The 12217-nt window shown below is 40.7% G+C and overlaps 1 protein-coding gene across 2 annotated transcripts in view; it reads left to right on the plus strand.

Annotated features, from left to right (window-relative positions):
• The first annotated feature begins 667 nt into the window (after positions 1-667).
• The window catches only part of LOC131246217 (F-box/LRR-repeat protein At3g48880-like), a 38856-nt gene continuing 27306 nt past the window's right edge, over positions 668-12217 (plus strand). Inside the window, exons 1-2 of one of the 2 annotated variants that reach the window (XM_058246126.1) lie at positions 669-1073; positions 7547-7618. In XM_058246126.1, coding sequence (XP_058102109.1) covers positions 742-1073; positions 7547-7618 — 404 coding nt within the window. In that variant the 5' untranslated portion in view covers positions 669-741. Of the gene's footprint in view, positions 1074-7546; positions 7619-12217 lie in introns of both variants that reach the window. The other variant, XM_058246136.1, reaches the window with a different exon arrangement.

The raw sequence follows: 12217 nt of genomic DNA on the forward strand, positions 1-12217 counted from the left end.
CTCTAAATCTCAAGCGACCACGCCCTGTGAAACTTGGTCATTGAATATCCACCATTACAAACTTCAGCGGGCTCACTGTAATATATTTGTGACATAGGGCCACTGTAATGTTTATTTGTCATCCAACAATATTAGCTTGATCAGAACTTTTGTAGCCGTCGTGATTATTTCAATGGTCTATCACCACTGTTTCCTACGGTGTGGTCCACCTAAGATATGGATCCGTTAATTTTTGTGCTATGCCCGACCGGCTGGATATACAACACATACATCAAAAGTGGCCCCACGGTTGGAAAACACCAACAATAATGTCACCGATAAAACTTAATCCGCCGTCTATGTGACCTTGTGAAAAGATTAGATGGCAGATAAACTTCAGTGTGACTTGGGAAAGTTTCAACGGTAGACATCATTATCACTGCTGATTCCTTCGATGTGGTCGACTTTGAGTCTTTGAGCCATGGATCTGCCTCTTTTTTCGGTTCCTGTCCTAAAATGATCCCGCAAAAAATTGGACGGCGTGGATAAAACCCATACATCATCACGTTGGGCCCACGGAGCCCCTCCCTATACCTAGTGTGTCCAACGGGGGCAGGCCTAAAGCAGCTTCCGAGTTATGCACGACACGTGTACAATGTCGGACTTCCTGCGTATCAAACGTCATACGGGGCGAGAGTTAGAAATCCTCTCACTCCTCCCCAGCGTCACGGCTCCTTGTGAGCAGAGAGAGAGAGACGAGCTATGGAAACGGAAAGGAGATGGGAAGACCTACCAATGGATTGTTTAGTCCACATTTTTGATAGATTGGGCCTGGAAGACAAGTCATTGGGAGTGCCTTTCGTCTGCAATTCTTGGTACATAGCTTCTCTCAACCCTCTGTGTTGGAAAGTCCTCGATTTCCGTCCCCTTGATTTTGAGTTGGATAGCCCCTTCATCCGTCGATTCCAACAAGAATACCGTATCACCAGCTTCTCGTTTACCGGATTCCTGAAATTCGCAGTCAATCACAGCCGTCGATCTGCCAACATGATCCTCTTCCCTGAGAAGGGATTTGAGAGGATCGAGTCCGACGGGTAAGCAACGAAACTCCCACTAACCGACATGCGTGCATGGACGGATGATCAGAACGGTCCAATAATGACACTCAATGGTTTTGTGGGGTTTAACGTGGGCCATTCATAATTGTTTCCATCAATGGTTCACGTTCAGCTATACAATTCGATGGCCAGGATATCATCTGTTATTGTTTTTCTTTTCATAAATTTGAAAAATGAGAAGATGGACGGTCTCTGCGTAAAAAACTCTATTGGGTCTCGACAGGACACTGAAAATAGTATGGCTCAATGATATCGGTGATCACAATGAAACACCTAACAGTGATTACGATATCGATACTATCGGCTGATATATCAATATTGCATGTGGCTGATACGATATACAGGAGGAGTTATTAATTTCCCTTCTATTGCATAAAACATTGCGATATATTGCCGATATATCACGATGTCGATGTATCTATACGTGGCGATAATTTGCCAAAAACCCTTCATAAAATTCCCCCGTATTGTCAATGCATGTGATATGTATCGGCAATACATTGCAATACATTCCCCCACTGGAAATTTGAAAAAAATTCGCCAGAAACCTCACAAAATCCATTTTCTCTGGAATTTGTTTGGGGGAATCTGTTTTCATACTTGTATTGTATGATTTATGAATTATATGAACTCATTTTGGATATAATTACATCACTTCTATCACAATGGTTTATTATTATTATTATTATTATTATTTATTTATTTAAAGAAAGCTATCCCAATGCGTAGTTTAGGACCCTGTACAAAGGAAACCTGTTGTGCATACTTGTTTTTTTTTTTTTTTCCTAATATTTTGAGTTCTAAATGTATAATCATGTCTCTTTCAACATATCTTGAAGTTTTATTTAAAAATTCCATCATTTCCCAATGTTTTCCTCAATTAGCGATAAATTCTTCAATACATGCGATATTTCCCATGCGATACCAATATGTTGCTGTATCCCTAGGGTGCAATACATGCATTGATACTGATATTTAAATCACTGAATCTAATTAAATCCCAATCACACAACCAAAAAAATCTATTACATCCACATCTTGAAAAAAGAAAAACTGTTTTGAAAAAGAGAGAGAGAGAGTTACAATTCCCGGAGGGGAACACATCACTTCCCCATAACGTGATGACTTGGTCTGTTTTCAAAGTAGATTTCCACCAAAATTGGTTCGAGTAGAGTTCTGCCAAAACTGAGTGGACTTAGTACGAAATGATATTTAGAACCATGGTTTGGGAGTTGGGAAGTTTTCCTTTTCTTTGTTTCTATATTAGGTTCATATTTTGCATTTATGTATTGTGTAGCTGTACATAATGTTTTGCATATGTGGGACCATATCGGGTGCAGAGAAGTGTTCTAAAACCTGGGCCCGATCACAATCAACCCCCAAAACGGGTTGGGTCAACATAATAGTATTGGTTGGCATATTGGCCAAAGTTTGTCCTAAATTTTTTTAAAAATTATTAGGAAAATATGAAAAAATGCAAAACATCAGAATCTATCATTTTTTAATGTTTTTAAAATGTATTCAATTGTGTATTGCACCATTCTTTTATAAGAATGTTGTCTATTGGCTTGATCTCTTTCAATCAAATATGCCCTAATCTAAAATAAATCAAGCATGCTTAGAATAGGGCCAATTATATTGAAATACAACAAAAGGAAGATGAAAACAAGAAAAAAAAGATAGTTTTCGTCTTCATCTAATTTTACCCAAAGATGGTTCATTTCACTTCAATTTATCGAATATCGCTCAAATATTGTGTTTTGATCGCCAAAAGAAGCTTAGATCCAAATATAAATGAGTTTTTAAGCTTCCTCCATGGTTGAAATGAAGAAACAAGCAAAAAAAACTTGAGAAAAGTTTCATTTTTTTTTTTTTTTTTTTGAAATGGCTCTTTATAGCCACATCTACCCTGTATTTGTGCTGATAAGGGTTGTATCTTGTATCGGCCAATACAGCCCTTTTATTTATTTATTTTTAAAACAGATTTGTTCACCCCCACATCACATAACCAGGGTGGTTGATACAGTTACGATATGGCCGGTATCCTAACTGATTTTCAAAACCATGGTTAAAGCTTGAACACACAGCCTCTATTGGAGAACCGAACATCTTAAACATTGTGTTTTGGTTCATGGTAGCTGTTAATTCCTTTTAGTTTTACTATTTGAAGTTAAGTAGATTTCTATGGCCAGAACAGGTCTAGCCATGGTCCGGTCCAGGTTTTAAAACATTGGTATGGAGTATTAGGAGTCTAGATGAAAATGTTGCTAGTTTTTGGGAGTATATTTGGATGGGTGTTGGTGGGCTTAACATAAATTCGGTTTTATATTGGAAACAAATGACTTGACATAGTGTGGAGCTACAATTATGGCCTGTATAGGAGATTGTTGAATCTGAAATATATACCAGACTTACAGAAGAAGGGGATCCTTTCCAACTAATAGCCACCACATGCAGGAAGAGAGATTAACAGGGGATGGAATGTGGATAATTCAGGCCAACGGCAAGGAGCTTCAAAGGGAGTATATGGAGATCTGCTAGTACGATGTCATTAGAAGTGACAGCATGGGACAAGGCTAGCATGGATCAGTGGTTCAGCCTTGTGGTGCATCGTGCGGGCAGAGTAGTGGGGTTTTCTTTAAGTGGGAAGAAGGAGATATGACAGCCATGTTTCGGCTACTAGAATAACGTGACAAGATCAATAACCAGGTTGAGAGCCCAAATCCGATCAAGAGTTGTAAAAGGAGGTTGGAAGAGAGAACTTCTTAGGTTAACTTTGGAGTCAGCTATGATTGTTGAAGGGGCAGTTAGAGAGGCTCAATGGGAGGTAAGTGAGGAGCAAATCATCTCGTTGGTTCGTCAAGTAATGGGGCAAGAGCCAAATCGTGGGGAAAGCTAAACAAGAGCAGTTCAAGTTCCAAATCAATGTTTTTTCGTGGAATGTTAGGGGACTGGGATGTCTGAGAAAAGGTTGAAGATTTTAGAGAATTTTGTAAAAACAAGAAGACTCAGCTTTGGTCAAATTTCATGAAACAAAACTTCAAACACGGGACAAAAGATTGTTATCTTCCCTTTGGGGTACACTTGAAGGCTTTTAATAGGAGTCTAGAGGTCTTCGTCAAGGGGACTGGCTTTACCATTTTCTCTTCATTGTCATGGCTAGAGCTCTTAGTAGGATCCTGAACCAGGCTAGGGAAGTTGGTTTTGTTCAATGGTTTTAGACTTCTAGATCTCCCATTTTTTGTCTGCCTACAACGCAATCTTGTTCTTTGAATCTGATTAATTCAATTCAACAATTTACACATAGTTATCCATTGTTTTTAGGAAGTTTTGAGGCAAAAGATTAACATTCTGAGAGCAAAATGTTGCGCATTTGTTTGGGGGCCAGATTTTTGGTTGGAAGTGGGTAAGCTTCCCTCAAATGTATTTGAGGCTTCTTCTCTATATTGGCAAAGCTGACCAAGCATCTTTGGGATGCGGTGGAGTGAATTGAGAAAGGAAAAAGAGCTGTGTTGTGCTTTTGTGTCATGTCATGTTGATTAAGACACCTTTGTGAAACATGCTGGTTTACTTGATGTCTATGTTGCATTGTCCTGCTAGCATCATATATAGATTGGATGATGTCCACAGTAATTCCCTTATGGCAAGGGACTGAAGGCCAGCATAATTTTCATCTTTGTTGAGTGGTGAGAGGTTCGCAAGGCGAATGAGTTTGACGGGCTTGTAATAAGACCCCCCCAAAACCCTTTGATGTGGCACACTTTTTTTTTTTTTTAAATGTAATTACCTGCATTTGAATGTATTTTGGCATTTATTAATTACAAAGTTAAATGTCAATTCATGACGTTGACATCTTTACTTTTTAATTGGTCTTGGCTCAAAAAGTGAGGCATATTGTGTGGGCCCCATGCATTGTATCCATGCCATCCATTAATTTTTTTGGATCATTTTAAAGCCTGAGCCAATGATCCAAAAAATGGGGCAGATCCAGAGATCAAGTGGATCACATCATGGGAAACAGGGGGAGGAATAATGATGCCACCATTGAAGCCACTGTTTTCTTTGGTGAGGGCCACTTGAGCTTTTGCTCTGCCCCATTTTTAGGCTCATAGGCTAAAATGATCTGAAGAAATGAATGGAGAGAGTGGATATAGCACATACATCATTGTGGGGTGGAGCCCATATAGTTCCCGTAATAAAATAATGTTGAGATGTGCTGGTGTAATTTCATGGTTTCAAACAGAGGACGTACATAATTATTACCCTTTTACAATGTAAATACAGTGAATTACATCAAAACAAACGGGCCCTTAGGGAAGTAGCTATGAAGGTTTGGGACAAAGAGGGCAGCCTGTGGAAAATATGGGTTATGTGGAGGCAGTTTGCACGCCTTGCAATTTTCTCAATATAAAGCTTTTGGATTTTGGAAAGTAGTGTTTTAGGGTCGAACCCATCTATAGGAGAGAGGTTCGTTTCTCTCTTGGGGATGGTGTCTGTGAATGTTTCTGGAAGGATTGGTGGTGTGGTGATAGGCCCTTGGATATCATTGTTGTTGGTTGTTCTGTGCTTCCTTTATAGTGTGGACAACGTGTGTTCCATGGATTATAATTATTCGTATCGCATCAGCCAAATGGTTGTATTATGTCCATATGAGGCCAAACCAGCCACCTCAACTAAATGGACTGCATCGGCATGTCTCAGCTGATACAGGCTGTCTCAGTATTGTTGCAGATCCTGTATATCAACTTGTAACTATGATGACTCTCATAAAAGCCCATTTTTTCTTCTATTTTTTCCCCATTTTTACACCCTTTTTTCTCCTGAACTTCTTTTAGATACTAGGGAATGTTAGGCCAATTTTGAAGACCAGAACATGAGATTTGGGCTTGATTTGATGAACCAAGGTGTTGGTGGCCATTTTGGAGAGAATAAAAATAAAAATCTAACCCATCACATTTTTAATGTTTATTATTATTATTATTATTATTGTTATTTTTATGTTGTTTCTATGGCATTTTAACGAATAGGACCTATTTGGTCAAATCATGCTTGGCGTGTGTTCGATAGAACCTATTTGGTTTATTTTACTACATATTTCCAAGACCTTTATGGTCAATTTTCTTTCATTTTAAAAAAAAATGAGTTTATAGATGAGTATGGATAGCATTTTTCTTGTCTAGATCTATAGATTCATGCATGTTTCTGGTACTAATTTTTTTTTTTTTTTGGGGGGGGGGGGGGTCTTTTCTTTCTTTTTTTTTTTTTACAATTTTTTGAAATTTTTTTCATATATATATATATATATATATATATATATATATATATATATATATATATATATAGAGTCATGCTCCCCTGCGCACCTACACACATGCGCACCTTTGCACACGTGCCATGGTGTCTAATCTGAACGGTCCATGTGATGCGGAATCCCATAAAACCCCACGTGACAAATTTTCACCCCGATCTAATATTCTGGTGGGCCATAGCAAAGAGAAATGCAAATCAAGGGAGGAAACTGTTTTCATTTTTCATGGCCCATCAAAATTTTAGATCAAAGTAAAACTTGGGCTTGGGGGGTTTCAGGAGGTGCTGCTTCACATGAACAGTTCAGATTTTGGATCCACATCACGTATGATGGGTTCTCAAAAAAGTTCGTACGTACTACGTACGAACTGGTTCGCAGGTGAGCGTTTCCGTGTGTATATATATATATATATATTTATTTATTTCTCAAAGTTGTTTGGGAGAATTGTTGTTTTGAAGTATCTTGCACATAGATCTATGCATGTATGCCATACTCGGGGATATGATGGCTTAATTGGTTTATAAATTTAAATATCATTGTTAATGTGGTACATGGCACATGGTGCAAGACTGTCACATGATTTTCGTCCTTGGTGATCCAAATATGGTAATTATTCCATGTTGATGATCACAATGATGTGCTTAGGAAAACACAATTGAGTGCATGCTGATTCATTGACCTTCCAAAGTAGGGTCATTGGAGTACTTTGGTTGATAACAACAAAAGCACTTTTTCTCAGATAGAGCAACTATGCAAGTTTAGGCAGCCTTTTCATAAGCAGTCAGTTGTTCTTAGCAGTATTACTCTTGAAGATACATTGCATTACAATATGATGCCACATTCATTATAGGACTTGGTTTGATGACTTTCAAATTAAAGCTTTCTTATGTAACTTGTCATTCTTGCAACACTAGTTATTAAACCATATTGACATGCGGATGTGGCAGCCAAATGTGCAGAGCTCCATTTCCCCGCTACTCACTAGGTAGTGAACTTGGGGTTGGTTTACACCCAGCTTTCGAACTGGCCAGCCCAGATCTCCTGGGTTGTCCCTATTCTAAATTATGATTCTACTTGGCCTGTGGCCTGGTCCATTGACAGCACTAAGGACAATTTATTAACTCTATTGAATTGCGTACAGATTGCATGCACCAGAAGCTCCTTCTCCATATCTATATTTTACACTGGAGGACTTGACTTATTTATCAGATGAGTAAGTTCAAAGACCCTTCAATTTCTTTTTGTAGTTTAGTTTCGAAAGGGTGAGTGTTAAAATTGCGGTTCCTTACCCCTTTAAAGAATATTACAGGCCCCAAAATGTTATGATTTGTTCAATGTTGGAGATGGGGGAACAACAATGCTGCTAATATCTTAACGAACTTCACATTTAGATAAAAAATGACTCTAAAGCATAAGGGTATGGGTATGGTTTGCATCTTCATGGTAAAGTAAATTTATGTGTGTTCAATTCATTGGTTTTTCATTTCTTTTTTGTTAACATGATTGTTTGTGCTACTTTGCAACTATGTTCTGTTAAAAAAAAAAAAAAGAATAATTGTTTACAACTATGTTACTCGAGTATGGATATGGGTACTGCAAGGGTTGGTTACAACCCAAAAGTACAATCTTGATAATATATTTCCCTAGTAACATCACAAGTTAGGTGTGTAGCCCAATTGGTACAATTAATTACTAAATACCTAATAGGTAAGAGTTCAAATCCTAGTATATGTGGAGTTTATATCTCAGAAAAGAGGGGTCCCTTGTGATGCAGGACAATTAACCACTTACTCTAAAAGCTCGAACTGTTAGAGCATGGCGAATTAATCCCTTTATCTCATAGCTCAGGCCCCACATCTCATGGGTTAGGACCTTGGCCGAACCCCCCTCGTGGTCCCCAAATCACATGGTTACCGCTTCACACGGGCCGCTCACCCCGAATGTGTCCCTGCATCTCACAAGATACCCCACTCGAGCCCGGTGTGAAATGCGCATTAATCACCCCCGGTGAGGAGTCTTGAACACGAGACCTCTCCTGTGGGCCTTGCCCACCCCAAGTGTGCCCCTGCATCCCACAGGCGACCCCACTTGGGCCCGGTGTGAAAATGCCCTTGCATTAATCACCCCCGGTGAGGAGTCTCAAACACGAGACCTCCTGCTCTGCTACCAATTTGATGCAGGACAATTAACCACTTGCTCTAAAAGCTCAAACTGTTAAAGCATGACGAATTAATCCCTTTATCTCATAGCCCAGGCTCCACATCTCATGGGTCAGGACCTCGGCCGAACCCCCCTCGTGGGCCCCAAATCACATGGGTACCGCCACACATGGGCCTCCCACCCCGAGTATATCCCCGCATCCCACAGGCTACCCCACTGGAGCTCAAGACCTCCTGCTCTGATACCAATTTAATGCAAGACAATGAACCATTTGCTCTAAAAGCTCTAATTGTTAAAGCATGTCATATTAATCCCTTTATCTTATAGCCTAGGCCCCACATCTCATGGGTTAGGACCTCGCCTGAACCCCCCTCGTGGGCCCCGAATCACATGGGTACCGCCTCGCACGGGCCGCCCAACCCAAGTGTGTCCCTGCATCCCACAGGCTACCACACTCGAGTTCGGTGTGAAATGTGCATTAATCACCCCCGGTGCATGGCTGCATCCCACAGGCGATCCCCACTCGAGACCGGTGTGAAAATGCCCCTGCATTAATCACCCCTGATGAGGAGTCGAACACGAGACCTCCCGCTCTGATACCAATTTGATGCAGGACAATTAACCACTTTCTCTAAAAGCTCGAACTATTAGAGCATGGCGAATTAATCCCTTTATCTCATAGCCCATGCCCCACATCTCATGGGTTGGGACCTCGGCCGCACCCCCCTCGTGAGCCCTAAATCACATGAGTACCGCCTCACACGGGCTGCCCACCCCGAGTGTCCCCGTATCCCACAGGCTACCCCACTCAAGCTCGGTGTGAAATGCGCATTAATCACTTCAAGTGAGGAGTCTCGAACACGAGACCTCCCCTGTGGGCCCCGCCCACCTTGAGTGTGCCCCTGCATCCCACAGGCGACCCCACTCGAGCCCGGTGTGAAAATGCCTTTGCATTACCTTGTCTGAGTACCCAAGTACCTGATCTGGGTACCCCAATTTTTGGATGGATTGAGTATAATTGGTCTGTATGGTTCATAAAGCACATAAATAAAGAGAAAAGTGTTAAAACACAATATCTACTAATGAGAGGGGAAATGCAGGGTGGCAATGGTCAGGATAGGTAAGATTTTAGTCTTGCAATTTGTATTGCTAGGGATAGGCCTGTTGGGCCAAGGCTATTCAAAACTTAGGTTTGGTCAGACCAGGCCCGGCCATTTCCCACCCTAGGGACACTTGATTGAATATTGAGCTCAAATTATCTCGCATAAGTTCGCGACACTAGTGCTGCTACACTGTTTTTGGTTTTTGCACTGCAAAATTATGCTCAAAGGTAGCTCCTTAGCAGTGCCTAAGGCTGGTGTTGAGCACCATAGGTTTATTAAAAAATGTATTTCTTGGGCAATATGATAGATTACTATTGTTGTGTTTAGAACTTCCCCAAAAGATCCTTTGTAGTTTTCCTTTTCTTTCAATTGTTTACATTACAAAATTGCAGAGAAATACAATAAAAATGTAAAAAATTAGGTTTATTAAATCTTAATGTAACATGTCTGATGAAATTGTTTCCTATGTAAAATGTTCACTTTTATCCAATTTTGTTAGAAGTGGAGGATGGCGATTGGGGCCCTCAACCATTTAGATTTGAACTCTCGTGGCTTGAAGCGGGGGGCTTTGCAAATTTGGTGGGGTGGTGGACGTCTTTCTTGGTGGGAGGTCACTCGGGCTTTGTTCTATTTCGGAAGTTAAAGCTTCTCAAAGGCAAGCTCATAGGTTGGAAAAATGAGGTGTTAGGGAGCTGGGAGCAAAAGCTAGGGTTCATGCTTTCCAATATCCAAGTGCTTGATATTAAGAGGGAATGGAGTGAATGGCAAGAAGGGAGGCTCCTTCTCTAAAATACAAGAATCGACTGAAGGAAAGAGGAAATAAAATGGAAGCAAGGGAGACAGGAACACGTAGTTCTTCTATGGAGTAGCAGGCACCAGGGCAAGGAACAACAAAATCCATTCCATGGAGGTGGACAGAGTTACGCTGGAGGAGAAATCTGAAGTGTGTGACACTATAGTAAAGTTTTACAAAGACCTTTTAGGTGAGGGGTGGGTTTGGCCTAGACTCAATAACCTTGCTTTTTTGATGATCCCTATAAATGAGGTGGCTTCTCTTCAAAAGCAGGTTTTTGAGGAGGAGATAAAGGTGATGATGGATGCTTTGGGGAGGGAAAGGCTCCGTGGTCGGATGGTTTCCCATGGCGTTTTTCCAAGTCTTTTGGGAGCTGGTAATAGGTGACATGCTAGCCTTTGTTCGATTTTTTTTTTTTGGAAGCAATCAGCTTCTGACTACATTGGGTGCATCAATCATTGCATTGATCCTGAAGAAAGTGGGACCTTATCATTTGCAGGATTTCAGGCCCATTATCTTGATTGGAGCTCTGTACAAAATCCTAGAAAAAGTGTTGGCCATGAGATTCCGTTCAATCCTTGTTCCATCCAAGGTGCATTTATAAAAGGTAGATAGATTATGAATAACATGTTGATCGTGCATGAGTGCATCCACTCATGTCATAGGGAAGGTGTTTTGACCAGAAACAAGAAGTATTTGATTCGAGCGATTATCTTACTTAATAATGACAAAGAGAGAATAAAGAGAATAATCATCAAATTTATTCATTCTGAATTCATCACATCCTTTTTGTCCTTTGATTCCAAGATAGAGTCTTTATAACTAAAAGTACAAATGCTGAATAGATTCAAATATAATTTTTGGCAGCATTCCGGCTCATATCATTCATGTCTTCATAAGAGATGAGTTGTGCGGATCTTCTCCATGCATGCATCTTTCTTCATTGATATAATAAAAGAATGCTAGGAATCCCTTAAGGAATGACTTGAGGTGTTCCTGAAAAAATAGTATAATGTTGCTTCATAAGTCATCCGTGCAACTCCTTGGTGAGTTGCGCAGGCCCGTGCAACTCATAAGGAGTCGCGCGGTTCAGCCCTCTCTTCTCTTTCTCTTTCTTTCCAATACCTGTTGAAGGTACTAATCTTCTGGAAATTCGATCCCTCAAATGAGGGGGGAGGGGGATATTTATAGGCTTCCACACGTGTGAGGCCTCGATTCTTGTACCATGGGGCCCACTTCGCATCTTCTTTGGTGCAATCATTCGATTGCTACAAACATGAGTTGTGCGGACCCGCGCAACTGTGATGAGTTGCGGGGTCCGACGCAACTTGAACTCTGCATTATTCATCGCTCCGCGCAACTCGTCGGCTCTGCGCGATTTAAACTTTTCTTTGTCTCTTTCTTCTTTCTTCTATTCTTTCTTGCTTCTTTTTTCATCTTCCTTAATCAAATTTTATGCTCCAACAGATGCCCCCTTGATCCAATGTTTGACTAATCATCAAGTCAAAATGAAGGATTAAAACATTTTTGCTTAAGAGACAAGTTGCGCGAACCCGCGCAACTTAACTGAATTGGATCCCATTTAACTGAATCGGGTCCTATCGGCTATAAATACTAGCTTTCACAACCTTTCTTTGCTTCAGAAATTTTCTTGTGCATGAAACCCTTTTCCGCGTAACTCCTTGAACCGCGTAACTTGTCTTGCGCAACTCGTTGCTCGCGCAACATACTCCTTAGCGCAACTCATTGCTCGCGC

The sequence above is a fragment of the Magnolia sinica genome, chromosome 1 (assembly GCF_029962835.1).
Source record: "Magnolia sinica isolate HGM2019 chromosome 1, MsV1, whole genome shotgun sequence".
Lineage (NCBI taxonomy): Eukaryota > Viridiplantae > Streptophyta > Magnoliopsida > Magnoliales > Magnoliaceae > Magnolia > Magnolia sinica.